Source organism: Lepidochelys kempii, chromosome 17 (assembly GCF_965140285.1).
Source record: "Lepidochelys kempii isolate rLepKem1 chromosome 17, rLepKem1.hap1, whole genome shotgun sequence".
NCBI lineage: Eukaryota > Metazoa > Chordata > Testudines > Cheloniidae > Lepidochelys > Lepidochelys kempii.
Window position 1 is genome coordinate 1,416,142 of NC_136396.1, and position 25,399 is coordinate 1,441,540.

At 61.3% G+C, this 25,399-nt stretch overlaps 2 protein-coding genes across 4 annotated transcripts; both read right to left on the reverse strand.

Annotated features, from left to right (window-relative positions):
• SPAG5 (sperm associated antigen 5) lies at positions 1–19,917 on the reverse strand. Its single transcript, XM_073315315.2, is given in 30 exon segments — positions 1–278; positions 947–1,027; positions 1,871–1,924; positions 2,446–2,598; positions 2,780–2,860; positions 3,543–3,654; positions 3,942–4,065; positions 4,543–4,617; positions 5,636–5,729; positions 5,886–6,051; positions 6,501–6,634; positions 7,837–7,918; positions 8,358–8,451; positions 8,928–9,042; positions 9,823–9,957; positions 10,372–10,464; positions 10,849–10,968; positions 11,649–11,753; positions 11,755–11,784; positions 12,226–12,243; positions 12,245–12,319; positions 13,111–13,185; positions 13,187–13,231; positions 15,185–15,202; positions 15,204–15,238; positions 15,241–15,377; positions 16,284–16,968; positions 16,971–17,535; positions 18,066–18,212; positions 19,705–19,917. Coding segments are annotated over 30 exon segments (3,801 nt in total). The 5' UTR covers positions 19,741–19,917; the 3' UTR covers positions 1–161.
• Positions 19,918–19,960: 43 nt separating this feature from the next.
• On the reverse strand, positions 19,961–25,399 carry RSKR (ribosomal protein S6 kinase related). Of its 3 annotated transcripts, XM_078849239.1 has the most exons (13): positions 25,200–25,334; positions 24,763–25,014; positions 24,153–24,236; positions 23,994–24,062; positions 23,448–23,517; positions 23,160–23,360; positions 22,876–22,983; positions 22,568–22,608; positions 22,005–22,032; positions 21,666–21,755; positions 21,487–21,575; positions 20,766–20,876; positions 19,961–20,637 (listed from the first exon to the last, which is right to left on the reverse strand). In XM_078849239.1, the coding sequence occupies exons 1-13, from the start codon at positions 25,245–25,247 to the stop codon at positions 20,413–20,415; spliced, it is 1,416 nt and encodes a 471-aa protein (XP_078705365.1). In that variant the 5' UTR covers positions 25,248–25,334; the 3' UTR covers positions 19,961–20,412. The 3 variants fall into 3 exon arrangements, with proteins under 3 accessions (XP_078705365.1, XP_073171417.2, XP_078705364.1); XM_073315316.2 differs by lacking the exon at positions 23,160–23,360; XM_078849238.1 differs by lacking the exon at positions 23,160–23,360 and having other exon boundaries at positions 24,763–25,399.

The window sequence follows — 25,399 nt, forward strand, 5'->3', positions numbered from 1 at the left end:
CAGGGTGTCACAACTTTAATAAATATATATATATACACACACACCAGTACTGCTACGGAGCCCAGCCCACCTGCGTTCCAGACACTCAACCGGGCTCAGTTCAAATACAGGGGAAGCTAAGCAAGGCGGCTTCCAAACACTGAGTGAATCACACCTCACGGCTACGGTGTGTCCCCAGAGCATCTGCCGCCATCCACCAGCTTCAGCCCAAGGTAGTGCAGCAGGTTCTGGAACTCCCAGGAGCCGGCAGTCACCGCAGCAGGGATGGAGGAGAGCACCTGGGAAAGGAGGAGGAAGAGTTCGAGGAGCTGCAGCCAAGCTGGAGGTGGGGGAGCAGGACTCCAGCAGCTAGGAATGGGACAGGCAGGCCATGCCAAGTGAGGGTCTCCATCTATAGCTCTCAATCCTAACAGCGAGGGCCAGGCAGCTGTGTGAATGGTTCTGGCCCTCCAGCCGGGGCAGTGCCTAGGCCTTGGCAGGACCCAGAAAGACAGGACAGGGAGCAGCTGTGGGTGCAGAAGTGGTCGTTTCAGTGACGGCACACAAGCCACTTACTGCCCTCAGCATGGGGCAGCAGGTGGGGAGCCCCTCAAAGACAGTAGCAGAATAGGATGGAGGGGCTCTCCCTGGGCTGCAATCCCACCACACTCCTGGGCCCCAGCCCTTCCACAGCAGTCACATCACTCATGTCCTTTGCCAGACCCCTGCAGCTAGACCAGGCCCTTCTGAAGGCAGCCTCACCTGCGATGCTTTCAGGTGGGGCTGGGCTGGGCCCATCCCTGAGACGCAGCTGTTCTCCCAAGGGCTTTGTGCATGGCAGTGTGGAAACAGGCTGTGTGATGAGGGGAAGGGGGGCAGCCCTGGCTGTTTGTCAGTTAGCCATGCCAAGAGCCTTATCAATGATACCATGCAGGTGTAGTGAGAGCCCCGCCCCAAAGGGCCTCACCTCTTTGATCTTCTCTTCCATTTCCTCACGGCTCCTTAGCATCATCTGGGCATGATGGAGTTTCCCCTCCAGGATTCTTCTCTGCAAAGGAGAACACAGAGCTGTGCAGAGGGATGGGAGCAGAGCAAACCCCAGAGCCCGCATATTTTAATGGCTTACCACAGGGGCAGGCAAACTTTTTGGCCTGAGGATTGCATTGGGTTTTGGAAATTGTATGGAGGGGTGGTTAGGGGAGGGGGTTGTGGCCTGGCCCCCACCTCCTATCCTCCCCAGAACCCCTGCCCCATCGAACCCCCCTGTTCCCTGACGGCCCCCCTGGGACCCCTACCCCATCCACACACACCCCCGCTCCCTGTCCCCTGACTGCCCCCAGACTCCCGCTGCCTCATCCAACCCCCCGCCTCCTTCCTGACGGCCCCCCTGGGACTCCTTCCCAATTCAACCCCCTGTTCCTGCCCCCATCCACATCCACCCTCTACCACCACCTCCCCGAACTCCCCTGCCCTCTATCCAACCCCCCTGCTCCATGCCCCCTTCCCGCGCTGCCTGGTCGCGCTACAGCTGCCCTGCCCAGCTGGAGCTGGGCCAGGTCACCACGCAACACAGAGACCGGGTCAGGCCGGGCTCTGCAGCTGCCCTGCCCCAGGAGCTCGCCCGCAAGGTGAGGCTGCGCCGGGGGGGGCCTGGGGCGAGCCTCCCGGGCTAGGAGCTCAGAGGCCAGGCAGGACAGTCCCGTGGTCCGCGGGCTGTAGTTTGCCCACCTCTGGCTTAGCAGCTGGGTGGGGAGAACGCCGAGCAGGAGCAGGCATGAGAGAGGCTCCATAGCAGTCAATCCTGAAGCCTCCGGTGAGGGGACAATGCAGCCAGACACCCCGCCCCCCCCAACACACACGCACACGCGGCACCCTAGGCCCTGCTCCTTACTTGGTCCTGGTAGTCATGCTGTGTCTCCAGGAGTAGCTCCCTCAGCTTGTTCACCTGCAAGACAAGTATTGGCACAGGGGCACAATGCAGCTGGATGCCCACAGCCAGGGCTAGAGCCTGACTCAGGGATGGGGAGAGAACAGACCCCACCAGCCCCCAAAGAGCTGGCTCCCGCCTTGTGCCAGCCGCTCCCAGCCAGGGCACGTACTGCCTCCCCTTCCCTGCCATTAGCCAGCCCATGCCCAGCATGCAGACCATCTCGGGCCTAGCCATGCCCAGCACTCCCCCTCCTGCCGCCAGGCTGGAGCGCCCACTGTCTAACCCACTACTGAACCACCAGCAGGGCTGCGGGGCCTCTCCCTGCTCCCTCTCCATAGCACTAATAGAAAGGAGCCACAACGTAGCAAGAAAGGGCCGATGGGTGGGGGAAAACACATGCCAACAGCCCCAGGGCACCTGTCTCTTGGCAGTCAGCCCCATGCTATACAACTGCCCTAGGCCAAGAGCGACCCCCCCACCAAGCCCCTCCCTTCCTGCACCAGAATCTGCCCCTGCCCAAGTACTGCTGGCTTCACCTCCTGCCGTAGCCAGACTTTCTCCTGGACAGTGTCAGCATCCAGAGGTGTCGTGCTGGGGTCTCGTCCCCTCACCTCCTCCCACAGCACCTCAGCCTCCGTCTCCGCACGCCGGAGCAGGTGCGTCAGGTGAGAGACCTCTGCCTTCAAATTCTGAGGGGAGAGAAGCCAGTGAGATGCCGGGGAGTGGGGCAAAGGACTCCGTCCCAGCCTCTAGGGGCCCACAGGGCAGCTCCTGTCCTGTACGTGGCACCGTACTGAGCACAGTGGGCAGCAGGGCCGAGCCCATTCCAGGATCTAACCCGACATGCCCCCAGCCTGCAGAGGCGGGTACCGTGACTTCCCGGCTCCGGTCAATGAGCTGCAGCATCTTCTCCTCTTGTTGCCGCACAATGTCCTGCAGCTCCTTCTCGGTCTGAAGAGAGAGAGGGCGGCAGCATTTAGGACAGAGCCTCCCGGAGTGGCACCACCCTTGCAGCAGAGTCATGGACGTGCTGCTCTCCCAGGAAAGGAGCAGGCAAAGAGGGAGCCCAGGCCCAGTACCGAGGGGAGGCAGCTGGTGGGCTTTTGTCTGTTGCAGTCACTGTGACAACAGCTGCTAGCAGACACTCAGCGGGACATGGACAGTGAGGACAGGGCGGGGGCAGGCAACAGGCTGGGCACAAGCCCCCAGTTCACCAGCAGCTTCAGTCAGGTGAGTCCCAACACCATTCCCCTGCCACCAGGCTGCACACAGAGCCGGGGTTATCCTGCCCCATCACCAGAGGTAGCGAGGGGTCAGTCACACCAGGGTCCCAGCCTGCCCCAATGCAGACATTACATTTGGACCTGCACAGCCAGATGGGGGCAGTTCTCTTAGGCTGGAGCAGTCCTGACCCAGGAACACTCAGGACCCAGCCAGTAATGTGCCCTCAGCCTGGGACACTGGGGAGCCACACAAGTGCCGCATTAGATCAGGCTAGCGAGCAGCTGCAGGATATGGAAAAAACCAGTTACCCAGATTCTCCCGTGTCCTAGAATCTGAGCCTGCCTGGTCCACGTCCCAGATCAGCTCTGCCCTGGAGTTCACACCTAACCCAGTTCTGGCACCTGCTCACCTGAAACCTGACTCCCAGGGTCTTGTTTAGCTTGGCAAGGTTTGCATCCCGGGCATCAATCTCTGCCTGGAGCCTGGATTCCAGGCTCTCCAGCTGGTGCTGATGGTCAGAGCTATGAGAAGAAGAGCCAAACTGAGGCTTCAGAGGGCACAAAGCAGATGGAACGTGGGCTGCATAGCCGTGCTCTCAGGGTGACCCTGCCTCCCCCTGACCCTGAGGCTGGAGGTTGGCAGGGTTAGCTCCTGGGGGTCGCAGTCCTAGACGTGCTGCTCAGCTGCACAGGGATGGCCAGTGGCGGTGGGGGAGTGACAGGTCAGCAAGCAGCAGTGGCATTGCCCAGAGCCCACTGGGTATTCCCATCACCTCTCCTTTGACTCAAGGGCCAGATGCTGAACTCACAGTTTAGCCTGCAGCTCCTGAACCTCGTGCTGTGCCGCCTTCTGGCTCTGGAAGCTTACAGTGACGAGATGAGAGACAGCAGCTCTCAGCTCCAAGACAGTCTCCTGCAGGCTCTCCTCGATCTCTGGGGGCAGAGCAGACACCAGCCATTTGCATGGCAGGGGAGCAATGGCTCACAGTGCACGGTGCTAGCCCGCAATGCCAGGGTTAATGGAGAACCCCTCACAAGCCAAAAGGAAACAAACCTGTGTGTTATACTGTGCTCAGGTTCCAATTACCCAGCAAGGTCCAGGGCAGCGCCAGGCCAGGAACAGACACCAGATGCTATGCCTGGAACAGCAGGCAGCTTTAGCCCACCTGCATAGCCACTGCCCCCGGCCCGGCCCCCTGGTGCTCAGCAGTTACAAGAGGGAACCTCTTGCTGAGTCAAACCTGGATGAAGGGACAAGCCTGGTTCCCTGGGAAAGCCTAGTGCACTCACGTGTTTGCACCTGCCCTGCTCCAGGGCACCTCCTGGGACTAGGCCAGTGCCCTTTGCACTGGGGCCCAGCAAGGCCACGTTAATTGGCAAGGGAGGAGAGGGCAGACACCAGGCCATTACCTGCTGGCATCTGAGGAGTAGCAGGTTCAACCTCGGTGAACGTGGTCGAGCCTTCAGCAGCTTCTTCATCAATGCCTGTAACAAAGTAGGTCAGAGGGGCTTGATGCTGGGTTATCAACACAGGTTACCCCTTTCTATGACCCTGACCCACTGCTAGGCCATGGTGCCTGCATAGATCCGGGAACTTCCCTTCTCCTCTGGGGAGTCCCTGGGGCTTGGGCCCTGAGAGAGGGGACTGGTGCTGAGGCCCCGTTCACATCACCCCCTCGCCACGCCCCATGTGAGGAGCCCTGGGACAAGGCCATCCCAAGACAACTATGGTTCTGTGCTTTCTGGCCCTGCAGTGGGTGATCCTGGCAGCCCCGGGGAGGAACAGCACCAGCCTCGAAGAGCTGAACCATCCCCTGTCTGCAGGCTGCATGGGAAGGAGGCCTAACCGGAGACAGGAAGCCCTGGGCATCGAGGGTCCTGTTTGCCACGGAAGCGCCGACACTCCTCACTGAAGCAATCTGGCTCCGGGGTCAGAGACAGCCCACGAGGCAGCAGAGGGCTGTAGTGTTCTGGGCAGAGCTGGTTTTCTGTGGCAGGTTCATCAAAATTCATCCACCACCCCGCTGGAGGCCTAATGCAGCCCGACCAGTCACAGGAAGGGAGAGCAGAGGCACAGGATTCGACAATAAAGCGGGGGGCACTGGAAGCTTGACGGCTCCTTCCCAGACACGGGAGCAGCCTCAACCACTGGCTGGGAAGCTGTAACCACTTCTGCCTTGCTTCAGTGTCAGCAAGGTACTTCTGGCTCCTGAGCACGCGGCAGAGCAAAGCATTATGGGCAGGTCCCCCACTCACTGCAATGGCTGCATCTCCAATACCAAGGGGAGGGTCACTGCATGACAGGCCTGCACAGTGCAGAGGAAGGCCCCACCATGCTGCAGGGGTGATGGGAGGCTCAGCCCCGGGTTTGGCTGGTGTACAGAGCACTTCACGCCCCTCCTTGTCTGTGAAGCACTAACCAGCCCCCTCCACACAGGCAGGGTTTCTGGAGCAGCAGACAAGAACCAGAGCCAATAAACAATTTCTGGCAGCCACATCCTACCTTTTCCTGCCATAGCTTTTAAGACGCTGCCCACGAAGGAGCAGGGAACGCTGCGAGGGGTACACACTCTGCTCCTCGATGCAAGATCAGCAGCCTTCAATGACAAAAGAAGGTCAGAGTGGCTGTCCCACAGATGCCAAGGCAGCATTACAGACATTGCTCTGCTTCCCCAGGGCAGACGGGCTGCAGAAACCCATGCTACAGAGGGTTCTGCGATCAACAGCCAGAGGGCAGTTCCCTGGACTCCTACCTCTCCTGGCAGGGCAGCTTGGAGAGCATCAGTGAGGTCCAGCAGCCTCTCCTTGGTCTGAGCGAGCTCCAGGGAGGACTTCAGGAGTTTGTCCCTGATGAGCTGCAGGCCCAGGGCCTCTGCCTTGCTGCAGTCGAGCTCCTCGCAGAGGATGTCCCGCTCCTTCCTGGGGAGAACAGGGGGAAGTCAGAGCTTGCTCAGTGCCCACCGAGGCCCTATCTTCTCAGGGTGGGGAGGGGAAAGGGTAGGCATGTCATGGCAGCCTAATGGCCTGGCTGTGATTGACTTCCTCGGTTCGGTGGCCAGAGCACAGGGGGACACTTGGAGGTGCCTTTTGAATAACCAGAGGATGAGACCAGCTGTGCCCAGCCAGAGTGCCTGTGGGTTTGCCACAGGGACAATTAGGGATGTACTAGGGTGCATAGAGGGGCTCGTTCACTGGCACCCTTTGCCTCCCAGCCATGGGTGAGGTTGGGAGGGGACCCTGCCCGTCAGGAGCTGAACAGAGACATGCCAAGCTCCTTCCCCCAGACGCAGGCTTTCCAGACACAGCAACGAGTTGGGGCGGGAGGCACACGAAGGGCTCAGAGAGGCAGAGTGGAGCTGCTGGCTCACTGGAGGTGCTGGTAGGCGTCCTTCAGGTCCTCGTACTGCATGCTGCGCTCCCGCAGAACTGCAAGGGTGGCTCTCAGCTCATTTTCTGTCTCTGTCAGCTGCTCCCGGGACACACGGTTCTCCTGGTCAATGAACTGGGGCGGAGGGAAGATTTACTAGGGAGGAGTGGGAGTTGGTACAGCGGGAGGTGCTCAGCACATGCAGGCCAGGAACGGCTAAGGAGGGCCATGTTCACACCAGGAGCTAGGGAGCAGTTAGCTCAAATCCCACTCTACTTTCCTGCAAGTGCCCAAGTGGAGACTCCTCCCCGACCCCATTCTCATTTGAGGGGCTGGTGAGGCCTCCCCCCGGGTATCAGGGGGTCTTTCATCTAACAGGCCTCAGAGCCCAGCAACAGCTCTGTAGTCTTCCTCCCTTCTCACCAGAGTGCTTGGCAGATCAGAGTTCCACCCCCACACCTCACCTGCCAGCAGACTCTGCTAGGAAGTACGGGATGGTCTGACTCACCCTGCACTGGGGTGTGCAAAGGCCAAAGCTGCAGCAGCCAGGCCGATTCCCCAGGGGGATTGGGTCAGGCATTCAAGTGCATGGAAAGGCCCAGCCAAGTCTCACACCCAGAGTAACTGCACAGAGATGGTTGGGAAGGCTGACCACAGGGATCAAAGGACCGAGCACAGGGTCAGCAACAAGCAATTGCTCCCCACAGCATTTATACACTTGTTCAGCCCTTGCAGCTTGTGAAATACCAGACCTTCCAATGCCCATCTTGCTTTCGACGCTCAGCCAGTTCTTCCATGACTTCAGCCATGGCTTTCTCAAGAACTGCTGGAGCGGGAAGTCTGCCCTTTGTACTTGGAAGTCACCTTGGGATTCCAGTCTCCACAGCATCACTAACTGACGCACCTGGAGTATCAGATACCAGAAGGTTAAGGAGTGAAAGAAAGGGCAGGATGAGTAGCGAGGAGGGCTAGGATCCAAGGCAGAGAGAGAGAGTTCCTTTGAGAGATTTAGCTGCCAGGGGTTTTATGGCACGGGTCTGGCACCGCATATAGCAAGTCCTGGGCCAGTAGGATTTGCACCCGCAGTTAGGATGCCCAGCTTTTTCTGTGTCCCTCTAGGAGGGGTTTTGGAAAGGACATTTGAGCGGTCAGTGGGGCTTGGCAGCTCCAGGCCTACGTGCAGGGAGGAGGCGACATTAACTGGTCCTGGTCTACGGTTTAATATCGTGGTGTGTGAAGGCTGCCATAGGGGTCAATGGGATGAAGCACATGCCATTAGCACAGCAAGTGTCCTGTGCCCCTAACAGAAGGGTTAGCCCATCCCCCACAGCGTCTACCTCGTGGCACTCGGTCATCTCACGCAGCTCCTGACGCACCCGGTCGTGCTGCTGCTGGAGAAGCTCCTGCTCTCTGGTCAGCCTGAGATAGGAAGGAGGGAAGCAATTAGTGTGCAGTTCGGCTGCCAGCTGCAGGCTCTGGGCGCAGGAGGGGCAGCTGACAGGATCTGCCCAGGAGATCCACTCCTCTTACAGTTTGTATGGCAACTTCCACCTTCTCTGTGTGTATATATATATATATCTCTTCTTACTATATGTTCCATTCTGTGCATCCGATGAAGTGGGCTGTAGCCCACGAAAGCTTATGCTCTAATAAATGTTAGTCTCTAAGGTGCCACAAGTCCTCCTGTTCTTTTTTCAGAACAGAAGTGAATTTCGGGGAAGGGGAAGCAGCAGAATGAGGATTGTCCAAGAGCCCTCCTTAGGGCATCACCTTTTGTTCCTCATTATTCAGTCACTGGATTGCACAGCACTTTGCTTCTATGCCCCCCAGCCTCAGCACCCGGAGGCTGGAGACTCACCGCGCCATCTCCTCCGACAGGTCTGCATGCTTCTCTCGCAGCTCATCCCGCTCGCACTGCAGGCTGGCCAGGTCCCTCAACAGCGTGCTGAGATCTAGGGCACAGTGCACAGCACGGAGGTTAGCTGCACAGTTGGCACCAGTGAACGTGCAAAGCTGAGAAGGCAGAGGAGCCCTTGCCTGCCCATCCCCCAGAGCAGGTCTTAAGCAGCAGCCCAGATACTGGAGTATGGTGGGGGTGCACACGTTAGTCTGATCCAGCTGTTGAGCTGTCAGCAAGGTGGCCTCCAAGAAATCTACAGGGCACTGACATGCAAATGGAACAGGCAGCTACTGCTACAGGAGGAGTCCTCTAGCCAATGTTGGAGGCTCGGGATGCTCAGCTCCGTCCTCAGCATAGCAAGACATGGTCTGGGCTTTGTGCCCTAGCACGTGACCAGCATGCAGCAAGGTGCAGCTGTACGAGTGTCTCCCAGTCTCTTACCGCAGGAAGGGCCAGCTGCTGCCACCTCTTGGGCCTTTGCACATCCACACAAGACACCGAGAGACCCAGCCTCACATGCAGGCATACCTGCTCCCAGCCGGGAGTTTGTCACAGTCAGCTGATCCACCTGGGCTACAGAATCCTGCAGCTCTGCAGTCACTTCCTCCAGCCTCCCGAAAGCCACCTCCAGCTCCCTAGAAGCCTGCAACAAAGCACAGCACCTGGCTCACTGCTCAATCCTGCCCCTTGGGGGCTTCTCTGGCCCAGCCCAACAGGCACCGAGAGCTGGACGCTGCTGGCATCCACATCCCAAATGGGACAAGTGCTCAGGGGTTTCTAATGCCCTCCCAAAGATACAGGAGGGGGCAGGGCAGCAGTTCTGTACCAGACTGCGATGCTGGAAAAGGAGCCACGTTCTGACCCCTGGATGGCAAATGCCCACCGTGCCCCACTCATCTGCCTCTTGGCATCGTCGGGTCTGCACCAGACATCTGACAGACAGGCCTCCTTGCAGCTACACTCCTGCCATTGGCTGCTAAACATGGCATTGCTCACATGGCCATCTTGCACCAGGGTCATCCTGGAGGAAGGAGGTGCTCAGCCCTCGGCATTTGCTAAGCACCAGCTAGCACCAGGGAGCCCTGACAGCCCCACTGCTGAGGGATGGTGCAACCCCAGCACACATTAGCAGCAGGACCCACCCGTGGGAGATTCAGCTGTTGATGTGGCGTGGCTGCCGCTGAGCTGCAAGGCTCACCCCCGAGACACCAGCAGCATCCCTAGCCCTGCAGGGCTTGCAGCGAGAGTGGGGCTGAAGTCAGCCCTGGCATGCAGAACCCCGACCACCAGGCCCAGGCTAACCAGTCCTGCCAGCTGCTCTTGCTCCTACCCCACTGTTGGGCAGGGCAAGCTCTGGGCCCAGCACCACCACAGCCCTGCCCTGCCCTCTGAACAGCATCCCACAGGGATCTGAGCCTGTTACCGCTTCTTTAGCCTTGAGTGCCTCTGCTGCTCGGCTCCGCATCTCATCCCGCTCCGCCAGGCAGCTCTTCAGTTTGGCTGCCACTTTGTCCAGTGAACTCCGGTTCCGGGAGAGCAGGGCCCTCATCTGGTCTTGCTACAAGAGGAGGAGGAGAGCACCCCTGAGGACAGCCTGGAGTCCCTGCGGAATCCCAGAGGTTCCAGGCCCAACACAGGCCTGCCCCATGCTCCTTCAGAGGCGCCGTTCAAGCGGCCCGTGCATTGGGCACCAAGGCTGCCAGGCTGGACCCCCTCCCTGGGGTACCCACCCCACCCAGAGCCTTGGCAACACATGGTGTGACCAGCTCCACAGGGATAAGTCTCACGAATTAGAGCCATCTGACATCCCAGCCGCTGAGTGCTCCAACGAACCCGGGGCACCACGAGCCAGGCCCGGCCCTCTCCAGGGTCTCTCTGAGCACGGCTGTTGGAAGAGCCGAAGGCACTTTCCGAGGGCTGACATACGCCTGCTAGCGCTCAGAGGCTCAGCCACAGAGCCAGACAATCTCACCTGTTGGTTTAGGGTTCCTCGGTCTTTCTGCAGATTCTGCAGGGAAGTATTTGCGGCGTCCAGGAACAACTGAGACTCCACGGTCCAGGATCTCTGCAAGACAAGAGGGGCGTTAGCATTGCCAATGCGGATGCTGGGACATGGGCAGTGGCCAAGAGTCCAAGACCTTCTGGAGAACTGATGGTGTAGTCAGTCGCCCCCAATGGAAGTGCAGAGGAACTGGTCTTAGGCAGCCTCATGCCTTGAGACCAGGCCAAAGTAGTGGCAGGGGAAACTCCCAGCATCACTAATGGCAGAGACAGGAGAACACTGCCCCAAGCTGCAGCATATCAAATTGAATCACAAGTTCAGCAGACCCCAGGCTGAGCCCGTGCAGTGGGCAGCACACAAGGTTTCCAGCAAGCTGGCTGGGCCCACAGGCTAAGAAGATCAAGAGCAGGGCCAGACACCCACGCAGAGCTCACTACCCTTCCTTACCTGGTGCTCACGAGCCTCCTCAATAAGGGTGCAGAGCTCGCACTGGGACTCCAATCCCTGCTCTAGGGTTCTGATCCGAGCGCTGGCATGGACACGGAAGGCCTCCAGAACCAGATCACTCTGGGGAGGGGGAGACACGTGCATGTGGGGATTTTAACAGTGATCCATCAGCCTAGTGCCACCATTGCCAGGTGCCCCAGGAGCCCTGACAGCCCCACTGCTGAGGGGTGGCAAGCTCCAGCACACATTAGCAGCAGGACCCACCCGTGGGAGATTAAGATGTTGATGTCACAGAGGAAGCACCAGCGCTACACTCAGGCTGCAGGGCAGGGCTCTCCCTCATGCCCCTCTGCTGAAGCACTGGGGAGGCCTCAGCCAAGTCCTTAACCCTGCCCCCTTGTATACGCTGGCCTGGGGCACAGCTTCCTGCCAACAGGTCACCCAGCACCCTCTTCAAGTGCCAGTGGGACTGGCTGAGAGGGGGCTGTCCAGCACTCCCGCAGAGAGAGGCAACCCCACTTGTCCACCTGACGTGGCTGCTGCTGAGCTACGAGAGACAACCTGCCCCCCGGAGACACCAGTAGCATTCCCAGCACTGCGGAGCTAGCAGCGAGAGTGGGGCTGAAGTCAGCCCTGGCATGCAGAGCCCCCGACCACCAGGCCCAGGCTAACCAGTCCTGCCAGCTGCTCTTGCTCCCTACCCCACTGTTGGGGCAGGGCATGCTCTGGGCCCAGCACCACCACAGCCCTGCCCTGCGCCTGCCTCTGAACAGCATCCCACAGGGGTCTGAGCCTATTACCGCTTCTTTAGCCTTGAGTGCCTCCGCCGCTCGGCTCCGCATCTCATCCCGCTCCGCCAGGCAGCTCTTCAGTTTGGCTGCCACTTTGTCCAGTGAACTCCGGTTTCCGGGAGAGCAGGGCCCTCATCTGGTCTTGCTACAAGAGGAGGAGGAGAGCGGCCCCTGAGGACAGCCTGGAGTCCCTGCGGAATCCCAGAGGTTCCAGGCCCAACAGCAGGCCTGCCCCATGCTCCTTCAGAGGCGCCGTTCACAGCGGACCCGTGCATTGGGCACCAAGGCTGCCAGGCTGGACCACCCCTCCCTGGGGGTACCCACCCCACCACAGAGCCTTGGCAACACATGGTGTGTGACCAGCTCCACAGGGACAAAGTTCTCACGAATTAGAGCCATCTGACATCCAGGCCGCTGAGTGCTCCCAACGAACCCGGGGCACCACGAGCCAGGCCCGGCCCTCTCCAGGGTACTCTCTGAGCACGGCTGTTGGAAGAGAGCCGAAGGCACTTTCCGAGGGCTGACATTACGCCTGCTAGCGCTCAGAGGCTCAGCCACAGAGCATCGCAGAGCCAGACAATCTCACCTGTTGGTTTAGGGTTCCTACGGTCTTCCTGCAGATTCCGCAGGGAAGTATTTGCGGTGTCCAGGAACAATTGAGACTCCACAGTCCAGGATCTCTACAAGACAAGAGGAGCATTCACACCGGCAGATGTGGCTTTGGGGAACCCTATCGAAAGGCCACTGCTGGGACTTGGGCACCAGCCAAGGGTCCAGGACCCACTGGAGATCTGGTGGTGTAACCAAATTGCCACCATTGGTAGCAGAGGAACCTGTACAAGTGACGGACCCTTGTTAGGCAGTTTCCTGCCTTCAGAGACAGGCCCAAAGTATCTGAATGTGCAGATGAGCAAGTAGACAAGCCATCTGTCCCTAGATGTGGCCATTCTCAGAGGACCCACTGTACATGGAATCGATCGCTAAAGCAGGGGCCCTGCTTGTTACAACACCTGGGATGGGGAGCAGAACGTCCCACCTGCGGACTAGCCCTGCCTCCCTGTAGTGGATGACTCGTTGAGGACCACAGGGAGGAGTCAGGAGCCCATTTTGCTTAGCCCCACCAAGAGACAGCCCTGCACGTTTAACCAGCTCCAGCTGCTTCTCATTGGAAGCCGCACTTGGACAGCCAGCCCTGGAAGCACCCACCCCCTTGAGGACACTCTACCCTCCTTTCAGAGTAGCAGCTGTGTTAGTCTGTAACCACAAAAAGAACAGGAGGACTTGTGGCACCTTAGAGGACTAACAAATTTATTTGAGCAAGAAGCTTTCGTGAGCTACAGCTCACTTCATCGGATGCTTCATCTGTAACTTACGAAAGCTTATGCCTCAAATAAATTTGTTAGTCTCTAAGGTGCCACAAGTACTCCTTTTCTTTCTACCCTCCTTGTACACAAACCCCTCCAGGACCTACCACTGCCTCCCTGGCCTGTTCCAGCTCCTCTTTCAGAGCCTGCTCGTCCTCCTGGGTCCGCTGCAGGGCCTTGAGTCCTCTCTCTGGTTGCCATGTAGAAGTCATGATAAAGCTGCTCCTCCTGGAAGATATTCCATCCCCAAGCCATCGGCTCACAGGGCTAGGAGAATTGTTTCTCACAGGGGTAAGGTGGGCAGGGCTTGAGCCAACTCTGCCCATGCTCTGGGGGCTCAGCAGAGGCCAGACAGGCTGAACACCTCGTCTTCTTCCCCCAGGATCACGTGCACCAGGCTCAGCTCTGAGAAGGGGCGCCTTGGGGCAGCATCTCTGCCCAGCAGGCTAGATTTAAGCAATTGCTATGACATTTGCATCACCATTAGTTCTGACAGCTGCAAGCTTCCCCAGGTGCTGCCTTTTCCCAAACCCCCCTGCCAGCCTGCACCAAAGGATGCAGCCCACACACTCCCACCCACTGGCTGCAGACATGCTCGTTTGCAGCTTCCTTCCTGGACGAGCTGGTGGTCAGTGGTGCAGTCAGGCGAGTGTAATCAGGAGGCCAGGAACAGCAAGGACTGCTGCAGTTCTCCAACTTGGCAAGAGCTGGACCAGCCATGCGCATGATTTGGGTTAGCCAGTGCTGTAGCAGCAGGCGACCATGGGACCAGGTTTCATCAGCTCTGAAACTCAACAATCGCCATTCAGCCCACATCACTTCCGCTCCATTTACCCTCAGTGGGACCTTGTGTACTTTGAGTGGCCTGTTGATCTGAAACAATTGGAGTCCATGCACTTGCTGCAGTGGGGAGTCACACCAGCACTGGCCAGGGAGCGCTCAAGTCCTTGATTGCTCAGCACTGCCCAGCTGCATACCTAGCAGAGGTTCTGGGACACACCCCACAGTACTGCAGAACCACTAGCTAGCTAATGGATTTGTGCGGCCCCACTTACCTCTGCAGCACCTGAGCACCTCAAAACCTTTAGTGTCCTCTCTCCTGCGAGGCAGGCAGCGCTATTGTCCCCATGGCACAGCTAGAAATCAGAGGCACGGAGAGGGTAAGTGACTTGCGCAAGGTCACACAGGAAGTCTGGCAGAGAGGGAATAGAGCCCGGGGCTCCCAAGTTCTAGGCTAGCACTGCATATGGGGGGCTGCTAAGCACCCCTTTGCCTGACTGCAGTCACGGGCTCCCCGGGCGATGCTCTGGAACTGCTCCCCACGAAGCTAGACGGGACTCTGGGGAAGTCGCCTTTCTGTGAGCAGCCTGTCTGCAGGACAACACAGCTCACCGCAGCTTCCACCTTCCTGGGTCTGACCTCAGAGCATTCAGCCTCCTCTGCCCCTCTGTGCGCTTCCCACAGCGAGTCCACCCAGGCGGGGTCCTGGGGAAGCCAGAGGGTCCTGCAACCCAACTTCGCAGTCAGACGGGACTCTCAGCTAGCCAGTAAAACAGGTTTATTAGATGGCAGGAACTGGTCTAAACCAGAGCTGTAGGAGCAGAGAACAGGACCCCTCATCTGGGTCCATTTTGGGGGGCAGTGAGCCAGACAACCACGTCTGCACTTCACTCCATGTCCCCAGCCAGCCCCAAACTGACTCCCCCTCCAGCCCCTCCTCCTCTGGGCTTTGTCCCTTTCCCAGGCCAGGAGGTCACCGGATTCCTTTGTTCTCCAACCCTTTAGCTCTCACCTTGCGGGGGGGTGGGGGGTGGGGTTGGGGGAGTGGGGAAGAGATGCCATCAGTTGCCAGGAGACAGAGTGTTGCCATTTATGGACACTGGTCCTTTGCTCTGCAAACAATTACACCCCCTTATCCCACCACACTAGAGACTTAAGAAATGCACAGGGAAACTGAAGCACCCCTACAGTTATTCTGAGGAAACATTAAGAACAGTCCCACTTTGTCACAACTACCTAGTGCAATTAACTGGTAGGCAACAGGGGAAGTTTCTGATCTACTCAGTCAGAAGGGAGGCAGGCACAGCTCATGGCCACACCTGCCATCATCCTCTGCTTCAGAGCATCCCACCTGCAAACCAAGACGCACATGATCTCATCTCTACAGTGGGCCCCTCTTACTGCTTTGGGGTGGGTGACTGTCAGTCTGCGTGAGCACGTCTCTCTGGTCTGCCGCCCCAGACGAGGAACTGGCCACTGGCTCTGCTGCCAATCCCGCAGCTGGCACGAGAGGGCTTCAATGATGATAAGCGTGCTCTCCAGCCGCCCCTCCAGCTCCGCCCGGGACAGGGCACTCAGGTGCTCTTGGGAACAGCTGGTCAGAGGAGAAGATATTTGTGAGGGGCTTCAGGAGCACAGACACCCCTGTGAACTACAGAAATGGCTCCCGGCTCAGGGACATCGACTAACCCCAGGGACCTGGGGATGTAAGGATAAGGTCTTTTCCTATAGCCATATTAGAAGAGAAGCAGCCATTAGCTAAGAAGCAGGAAGTTGGATCCTCACATTCCATCTAAATTACAATTAAAACAATGTAATATCGGGCTGTTAAGAAGGTCCCTGTCCTAATAGCACCCACCATCACCAGATAAAGACACAGATCTTATGATGGTTAAAGAAAACTTAGTTTGATAGCATTCTGTCTGGCAAGAATCACTTGACAGTTATGGTTGTGAAATCCTCATTTCTTTATTGTTTTATCTTTATAGTCCCCTTTTCTCTATTGTTTGGCTGTAAGGTCTGTGTGTTAATTAATTTTTGTTAGGTGTAAATTAAGGTGATGGGGGTATGACTAGGTTAGAAAATTTTGTTACAATATGTTAGGATTGGTTAATGAAATGACTGGTTATGGCACAGCTAAGCAGGACATCAAGTTTCACTGTATAAACTGGGGTCACAAGGAGGAGAGCAGCAGAGAAACTCTGAGATAGCGCGTATGATGTGCAGCAGCCAGAATCCAGACGAGACCCGACCTTGCTGGCCAACAGGAAAGTCCGCCTGCCTGGCCAGGACTGGGGAGCAGAGCACTTTATGCTTAGCATGGGTATTCTGCCTGGTAATCGTTGAGAGGATAAGGGTATTACTGTGTAAGGCTCTTTCATTAGTAAAAGGTCCTGCAAACCCGCAAAGAGTACACCCCGAGCCCTAGGAATTGCGTAAAGGTGGGTGCCCCTAGAGTGTGAGAGTAACAGAATTGCGTGTGGATAACAAGGAAACTTACTGCCAGAGAAGAGAATCTGTTCTGCAGCACGCACTGTCCTTTGCGCAGGCAGGCCATTCCACAGAGGTGTTCATGCTCTTCTCCAGCAGCGCTCGGGGAGTCATCCAGGTCCCCGCAGAGCAGGTGGAGATTGGGGTGACACTTGTGCCTGCATCTTGCTGCAGAGCTGGCAGCGGCAGGCTTTGCCTCAAGGACTCCATCACAGCAGAGGTGCCCATGTTCTTCTCCAGCCATGCCAGTGGGGTCATCCAGGAGATGGTACCAGCCACGTTGCACCCAATCTCATGAGAGGGCACTGGGTTGTGAGAGCTTGCTGCTCCTCCCTGCAGGGAAGGCTTCTGAGCAGAACTTGAAGCCACATCCTTCCAGACAGAAGCCTGAGGGGAGCCCTCTTCAGTCACCAGCAAGCTGGGCTGGTCACTACCAAAAGGGAGGGGGCAACTTCCCGATTCTGCTCCCTGTGGGATAGGCAGGGTACTGCTACATCCTTCCGTTTCCTTCAGGGTGGCCAGGATGCTGGGAGGTTGCAGAGAATCAGCCTCAGGAATCACGGCCCAGATGCCATTCTCCTCGGATAGAGGAGGGCTGCCAAGCGCCTGTGTCGCTGACAGCCGCTCAGGATCACACCCCCTGCAGACCCTGCTAGGAGGCAGGCACGGCCTCTCAGGAGACCACACAGAAGGACTAATGAGATCATCGTTACAGCAGCATGGCTCTGCTTCTCCTGCACGCCCAGCTCAGCAGCAGTGTCTTGGATGGCCCTGGCGTCCGAAGGGTCACTGTCCAGGCAGGGCTCATTCTCTGCCATTGTCACGTGGGCCTGATCCTCATCCAGCCTCACTGTTACTTTAGAAGCCTGAGACGTCTCAGGTGTACATGGCCAGTCTGCCTCATCCTTCTCCACTTCTCTCTCCAACTGGGAAGTGTTTGCAGCATCTGCACTCCTCCCCAAAAAGTTGTCCTGCAGGGTCCCGACCTCCCCCAGCACAAGCTCCCCCCCAGGTTCAGCCCCAGGAAGAGAGCCGGCAGATATGGCACTTTCCCCCTGACCCATTTCCTGGAGGCTACCAGCTGCCTCAAAAGCCTTTGGTGTGGAGCTATTTGGAGCCAGACCCAGCTGTTGCTCTTTTGTATTGGGCCTAGCTTTGTTTTCCTCCACAGTTTTGGTGCTGAATGTTGTGTTTGGCAGGGAGTCTGCCCAGATTTTTATAGCTGGTGACATCTGTGAGCCAGGCAATGGGCTTCTGCCATCCTGCATGGAGGGGGAAAATAATGAGGTCAAGAACCGCAGAATCCCTGCCCCCTGCTGTTCCGCACCCCCCAGACACATGGATGCCTATCCTGCATGTTGGGCTTTGACTGGCTTGACCCCAGAAGGCCCCTTTCCCAGCTTCCTTCCCGTCTCCAGAGACAGCATATAGGGAACATCCTTATGTTCAGCGCAGAACGGGGGGCGGCAGGAGAGCCCCACTAAGCTCTCTAGGCTATGTGGAGGAACCCCCTTGCCTTCTTCCATGGCAAGACACCAGCCCCTCCCAACTGCTGTTTCTCCCTCTCCCACCCAGCTCTGTGGGACCCATGGAGTCAGAGCCAGGGTGCAGATGGGTTCTAAGAACTAGGCTAGCCAGCCTGACTCAGGAGAAGGCTCCCTTCACCCCGGGCCTACAGCTGTGTGGGGTCTATGGGGTCAGTGCCCCGGGAGACTCCGGACTCTCGGCCCCACTGGGGCTGTATTTGGCCATTGGGGTCAGCGCTCTCCAGCCCCACAGCAGCAGCCCCCACCTGCAGCCGAAGCCTGCAGAACAGCGGCGTAAGAGACGAGGGTTTCGCAGACTCCATCGCGCTTTGAGAAAACTTCTGCTTCTGGGGAGTAGCCAGCTGCTGGAGCGAGAGGTCCTGGAGCGGGGCCCGGCCGGCTGACTTCCGAGGCTGGACACAAGAAACCCCATGTGTGACCCCTACAGGCTGCACCCCCCCGCCAGGCTCTGCTTGGCCAGGGGCATCTGGGAGGGGGGGGGTGGAAAGAGACAGACGGACAGACAACGACACTCAGGGCACGGGGGCGGGAAGGAGCCCCAGGGTGGGAGTGGCTGGTGCCAGAGCCCAGGGGAGGGGGAGCCAGGGCCCAGGGGGGAAGGAGACCCAGGGCGGGGCCCAGGGGGGAGGCCGGTGCCCAAGGGTGGAGCCAGGGCCTGGGACGGGACTGGGGGAGCCAGGGCAGGGCCCGGGGGGCGGGGAGGAAGGACACCCAGGGCAGGGCCCGGGAGGCCGGTGCCCGAGGGGGGAGCCAGGGCTGGGCCCTGGGGGGAGCCACGGCTGGGGGAGGGGGGAAGGAGACCCGGGGCGGTGCCCGGGGGGGAGGCCGGTGCCCGGAACGGGATGAGGGGGGGGAGCCAGGGCTGGGGGGGGGAGGAGACCGGGGCGGGGGGGGTGGTGCCCGGGGGGGGGGAGCCAGGGCCCGGAACGGGACAAGGGGGGGGAGCCAGCGCTGGGGGGGGAGGCCGGTGCCCGGGGTGGGGGCGGGCCCGGGACGGGACGGGGCCCAGGGCTGGGGGGGGGGGGGGGAAGGAGACCCGGGGCGGGGACCGGGGCGGGGGGAGGCCGGTGCCCGGGGGGGGCGGGCCCGGAACGGGACGGGGGGGGGGCCCAGGGCTGGGGGGGGGAGGAGACCCGGGGCGGGGACCGGGGGGGGGGAGGCCGGTGCCCGGGGGGGGCGGGACCGGAACGGGACGGGGGGGGCCCAGGGCTGGGGGGGGGAGGAGACCCGGGGCGGGGACCGGGGGAGGGGGAGGCCGGTGCCCGGGGGGGGGGGCGGGCCCGGAACGGGACGGGGGGGGGCCCAGGGCTGGGGGGGGGAGGAGACCCGGGGCGGGGACCGGGGGGGGGGGCGGGCCCGGAACGGGACGGGGGGGGGCCCAGGGCTGGGGGGGGGAAGGAGACCCGGGGCGGGGACCGGGGCGGGGGGAGGCCGGTGCCCGGGGGGGGGCGGGCCCGGAACGGGACGGGGGGGGCCCAGGGCTGGGGGGGGGAAGGAGACCCGGGGGGGGGGCGGGCCCGGAACGGGACGGGGGGGGCCCAGGGCTGGGGGGGGGGAGGAGACCCGGGGGGGGGCGGGCCCGGAACGGGACGGGGGGGGCCCAGGGCTGGGGGGGGGGGGGGAGGAGACCCGGGGCGGGGACCGGGGGGGGGGGAGGCCGGTGCCCGGGGGGGGGCGGGCCCGGAACGGGACGGGGGGGGGGCCCAGGGCTGGGGGGGGGAAGGAGACCCGGGGCGGGGACCGGGGGGGGGAGGCCGGTGCCCGGGGGGGGGGCGGGCCCGGAACGGGACGCACGCGGGCGGGCGGGGCGGGGCAGGACCCCGGGCGGAGCTGCCCAGCGATCCCGACACGGGACCCAGGCTCGGGGCCGGGGCCCCCCCTCACCTCGCGCGCGGCCGCGCGGGGCCCGGCGGTCTCCATGGTGACCCGGGAGACCCGACCTGCTCCGCGGCCTCTAGCCGCCAGCCGCGGCACCCGCCATTCGAACAGCGCGCGCGAACGCCATTGGCTGCAGCGCCAGCAACGTCATCACGCCAGGGGGCGGGGGCGACGAAGTGTCGCATGCCAGCCCCAGCGCGCAGGGACTAGGGCGCCCCCTAGCGGTTCGGTCTGGTTCCCCCACAGACGCCACGCAGACAGCCACGGGAAATGCCCTTTATTGCTCAGCCACGTGCAGCCCCGCGCTCCCGTCCAGCTGGGGGGTCCCGCCGCCAGGCCCCGGGGCATGCACGAGCCCGGCCCGGGGGGCAGCCCGCTGGCCCAGCCTGAGTCTAACCTGAGGGAGGGGGGGGGGCACAGCCTGGCCTGGGAACGGGGCGCCCATGAGGGGAGCCACGTCCTGGCCCAGGCAGGAGCCACTGCTGGGGAGGGGGCTGGGTGCCCTTTGCTGCTCCCCCTGAGACGGCTGCAGCTGGGCTGGGGTGCTGCACAAGGGGGGTTCCTGAGCGCTGCACAAGGGGGGTTCCTGAGCACACAGAACGGTGCCCCTGGCTGGCCCACGTGGGGCCTGGTCACAGCCGGCAAACAGGAAGGAGATGGAGCCTCCAACGGGCCGGAGCTCCAGCAGGGCCAGAGGAGAGGGTCCGCTCTGCCTCAGCCAGGCCAGGGGCGGCTCAGGGAGGCCAGGAGGTCACAGTCAAAGTCTGCAAAGGCGACGGAGGGTTCCAGGGCTGCCTGCTCCGCTTGCCGTGCGGCCAGGACGATGTCCACCGGGTGCTTCTGCAGGAGCTGGGCGTCCCAGGTCGCTCCCCGGAAGAAGAGGTGGCTCTTGAAGTGGTGGAGGTCGTGCAGGCGCCGCAGGGGGTTTCGGCACAGGAGCTGGGGAGGGAGAGCCTGACCATGAGACCGGGCTGCATGTCCGGGGATGGACTCGGCCAGCCTGCCCTGCTGGAGGGGGGATGGGCCAGCGAAGGGGCCGCAGGAGACCGGGTGCAGGAAGGAGTTACCTCGCTGAGCAGGAGGGACAGCCCCCGGCTCAGGGAGCTCGGGCTCTCGTAGCTGCAGCGGTTCACGCTCGCCAGCATGGCCAGGTGGTCTCGCTCGGGAGGAACCGGGAACTGGGGAGACAGGAGCGGGCTGTTAGTCCCCCGGAAGAACGCATTCCCAAAGAGCAGCGGGCGCAGAAGTGGGTGCTGCCTCCCTGCCTCTGCACAGGCCCAGCAGCTGCAGCAGGAGCCCAGCTCCAGGCTGGGGCAGCTTAGGGCAGGAGCCAGGCTGCCGCATGAGCACCACATGTTGGATGCAGGTACCCATCAGCCACCCCCTACACCATCTTCCAGCCCTCAGCAGGCCCAAGCCCCTCTAGGCTCAAGTCCTTCCCTGATCTATTGCACAAGAGCCACAATCCAGACCATGGGATAGGGGCTCCAATGCATGCGCAGGGGATGGGAAGCAGGGAACCCGCCAGCAGTGCTGGCGGAAGTGACGCAGAGTGGAAGCAGCCTTTGGACAAGGAGAAGGGGGGCCCAGTGACCCATCCAGCGGGATCTGGGAGAGATGAGGAACACAGGTTTCTCCTCTGCCCCCAGACCCTCCCACTGGCCAATGTGGCTCAAGGGGATAGCAGGGCTGTGTGCCCAGACCAATAGGGATGCTGCCCCAGCCCCTCGCCTCCCAGTGATAGAGAATCTGACCGCTTAGCATCTCTCCCCGGCCCCGTCACCTCACCTTCCCAGTAGCCAGGGTAAAGAGCAGGATGCCCAGAGACCACCAGTCAGCAGAATGGCTGTAGGGGCCTCCGCTCAGCACTTCTGGGGCTGTCAATCCCAAGAGAAAGCAGAGTCAGGGTTTGTGCAGTGCCCCGCCCCCCAGCCCCATCGCCCAGCAGCAGCCCGTGCCAGCCTTACCCATGTACTGCAGGGTCCCACAGATGGTGTAAGCCCGCTCCCCTCGGCGCAGGTGGCGCGAAAGGCCGAAGTCTGTCAGCTTTAGGTGCCCTGTGCACAGACACACACTGTATCTCTGCCCTGCGAGAGCCCTGCCCCCATGGAGCCATCCTGCTGCCCCCAGACTGCCAGCCCAGTATCCCCCCCACCCAAGCCCTGTACACAGACACGGCCAACCTGGCATTCCCCCCACCCCAGACGCTGCCAGTCCAGCATCCCTCCTACCCAGGGAACAGAGGCCCAAGTCCAGCACGTTCCCAGCCCCTAGCGCAGGGGGTGGAGGGGAAGCAGTGCACCTACCATGTTCGTCCAGGAGTATGTTCTCCATCTGAAAAGGAGAGAGAGGTCAGAGATCACATTACATCCTCGGCCAGGGTGTACTCAGCTCAGCGAGGCTGCCCGGACAGGACATACCAGCTGGCCTTGCGGGCCTGGAAAGGGCCATATTCCATCAGGCTGCTTGCGAGGGCCCCTGCGGCTCACGCTCCACGTCTGCCTGTGTGAGGACACCAGCCCCGCCTCTAAGAGCCGCCCAGGGTCCGCAATGGGCTGGATCAGGCCTCGGGCAGCGCTCCCCCAAACTAGTGGGGGAAAGGGCAGCTGCCCACTCCCGCCACTGAGCGGAGCAGCTGAATCCAGCTCCCACCCCACCAGATGTGAGTTTGGGGTCTGGGGGGGTGAGGTCCCCCCACCGCAGAGGAACTTGCCACCCCCAACTCCCCCGCTCCTGCCAGCCAGCACTGACTCAAACCCAGCTGCAGAGCAGCCGCCCAGAGCCTTGCAGTGGAGCCCATCGCCCCAAGCACGTGTCTGACCGGAGAGGGGCAGGACAGGTCAGACCCCCTCTCCCAGGGCACTCATACCTTCACATCTCGGTGCACAATGCCCAGGTCGTGGAGATAACCTGGAAGAGGAGAAAGGAGGAGAGTCACCAGAGTCCCACCAGGCATGGCGAGGAGGACCCAGTCCAGGGGAAGCTGTCTGACCAGCAGTTCCTAGCAGGCAGGGAGGAGCTCACATCTGGCCCCTCTGCCCCAAACAGAGCCTCCTCCCCAGGGCCCAGAGATCCCAGGGTGCTGGCAGCATCAGCCACACAGCACCAGGGGAACCTACAGGGACGCCCTGCCCCAGCACAGGTTCCCATGCAAGTGTTTCTCAGCAGGTCACTTACCCAGCACCAGCACCAGCTCCGCTGCAAACAGGCGAATGGTGGCTTCCGCAAAGCGCCCCGCAGAGGCCCAGAGCGTGTACAGGTCTCCGGTGCTGCAGTATGTACACACTGCAGAGGGAGACAGACACTATAGCTTGGGGGGGCCAGCACACACAGCCCAGCTGGGGAGAGCCAGGGCTCCAGGCAAATGCCATCCCCTCTCCCTCCCCACAGATCTACAGACCCTGCCTGAACCTGCTGGGGAGGCAGGGCACAGAGCGGGCATGGCCTGGGCTGATATTTACAGTGGGGTTGCTTCTCTTCGCTGCCAATCCCTTCATTGCCCGAGGGCCGAGAGAACCGTACCAGCCCAGGCCTGCCAGAGGGAACTGCCTTTATCCTGCTCTCATGACCCAGCCACGGTGGACATGGGGGAGGGGAGCGAGCCGCAAAGCAGCTCCTAATCCACAGGGGATTGCGGGTGGCAGAGCCAGGCTGCACTCCAGCTGCCAGAGAAGAGGTTTAATATCAGTCAGATGCACGGGAGGAGCCCCTACTCTAGGGAGACCCCAGGGGGGCAGATGGTGACTCACTAATGAAGAGATGCCGCTGTCCCTGCCAGCTGTCCCCTAAGCAGTGAACAAATGGGTGGCTGACCTGCCTCTGGGGACAAAGAAAAACAGGACTCATGAGTATCTGAGCTGGGGATGGGGACACCCAATGGGAGAAGTCGGGGAGGAGGAGAAGGGGATGAGGCGGGGAGGAGCAGGAAGACTCAGGACATCCCTCTTGCCAACGCGCCCTAACCCACCCCCTCTGGGATACAGCCCCGACCCCCCCGGGCATCTCTGGAGAGGGCTCAGAAGAGCCAGCCAGGTAGCTTGGGTAAGAGGCACATCTGCAAACCAGATGCTGAAGCTGTGGTGCCAAGGAAGGTACGGTGCTCCTGGGGCCCTGAGCTGACGGGGCCAGGTATGGCCTGCCTGGGACTCTGAGCCAGGAAGGCTCGGTGACAGAATGAGCTCAGGGCAGCTGGCCAGGCCCCTGTGGCAGGGCAGCTTCAGCAGTCTCTTCTCTTCCCCAAACCATCCCTCCACCCCTCCTCCGTGACCCATGCCCCCAAGGAGAGCAGCAGCTACCTGGATGCTGACCTCCTCTTTGCACTGCTTCAGGGTGTCACGCCGCAGCACCTCCACTTTGGGGACCACCTACAAGAGAAGGAGCCATGGCCCCAGTGAGTCGACACAGGAGAACGGAGCAGCGCCCTGGGGAAGGGGGGCAGTGTGACGGGCACCCACCTTCACAGCAAAGACCTTCTCCCGCCCGCAGTCCAGCACTTTCAGGACCGTCCCGAAGGAGCCCTTGGCAACAAAGCCCAGAATCTAAAAGGAAGGAACCAGTGAGTGTGGGGTGTGACTGCTCCTACCAGCAGGGCCAGGTCCCACGAGAGCAGCATGGGACTCAGCTAGGACAAGCTCCAGGGACTACGCAGGGCAGTGTCTCCTGGCCAGGCTGGACAGAGCCCTGAAATAGGTGTGCGGGGGAACCACCCAGCCTCCCGTCCCCTTGCTGGGATCTAGACGGGCTCCCAAAGGATGGGGGGGTGGGAGAACCCCAGGGGCCTTTTCTCTTTCCAGCATACTCAGAGAGGAAAGGCGTGTAGTTGCCCAGGGGCCGGAGGGAGAGCAGGAGGCCAGGGAACAGATGCTACCTGAGTCCTAGTTGGAGACCGGAGCTCGCCGCGACACTCCCACGCGTGGGATCAGCACTGGCAGACGTGTGCCAGCACTCCTGGGCTCCTCGACTCCGGCTTGGGCCCCCAAAGGGCCACAAGAGGCCAATGGGCCCTAGCCACGTCTTGTTCCCAGCCCCAGCCACCCCCCAAGGGCTCAGAGCTGGGCATCGCACCTTGAGCTGCTGCTGTCCCAGGGGGGGCCGGAAGGGGAACTCCGGGAGGAAGAGCGAGACGAACTGCGGGACTGGCCAGCCCGTCACCACCTTCTCCCCCAGCCGGGGCAGCTTCTCGCCCGGGCCGCGCTGCTGCTGGAGGCATCTCCTCGCGGCCACGTTGCGCTCCAGCCCTGACAGCGTCGCCCCGATGCCAGCCAAGACGCTCTTCCAGCCCCGCACCCAGGAGGCCTGGGCTGCGAGGCCACCACCCTGCAGAGCCAGCAGAAGGATGAGCCCCGGCCCCCGCTGCAGCCAGCTCTGGGGCAGGGCACAGAAGCCACAGCCGTGCGGGAGGGGCGCGCGGACTCCTTGGCAGGGAGACCCGCGCAGGCACCCCAAGGCCGGGCGGGGGGAGCCCCGCTGCCGCCCCCAGCCAGCTCCGCCCCCTGACACACCTTGAGGGGCCCCGGCGGGGGCTCGGGCTCGCTGCTGGCAGCTCCCATCGCGTCTCCTTCCTGCGCCGGCCCCGGCCCCGGCCCCGGCCCCGGCCCCGCTGCGCCCGGCCCGGCTAATCCCCTGCGGGCCGGTTACGTAACCAGGCGGGATCTCGACCCGCTTCATTGCCACGCCGGCCCCGCCCCGCACACGGACAACG

Bases quoted from the DNA above. Each gene is read 5' to 3' on its own strand.
- RSKR (XM_078849238.1), bottom strand. From the start codon at position 25,365: ATGAAGCGGGTCGAGATCCCGCCTGGTTACGTAACCGGCCCGCAGGGG. The intron at 23,518-23,993 runs GTAGCTGCTGCT...CTTTGTCCCCAG, and splicing joins AAGAGGAGGTCAGCATCCAG to AGGCAGGTCAGCCACCCATT. The intron at 20,877-21,486 runs GTGAGGTGACGG...CTGTCTCCCCAG, and splicing joins TTACCCTGGCTACTGGGAAG to TTCCCGGTTCCTCCCGAGCG.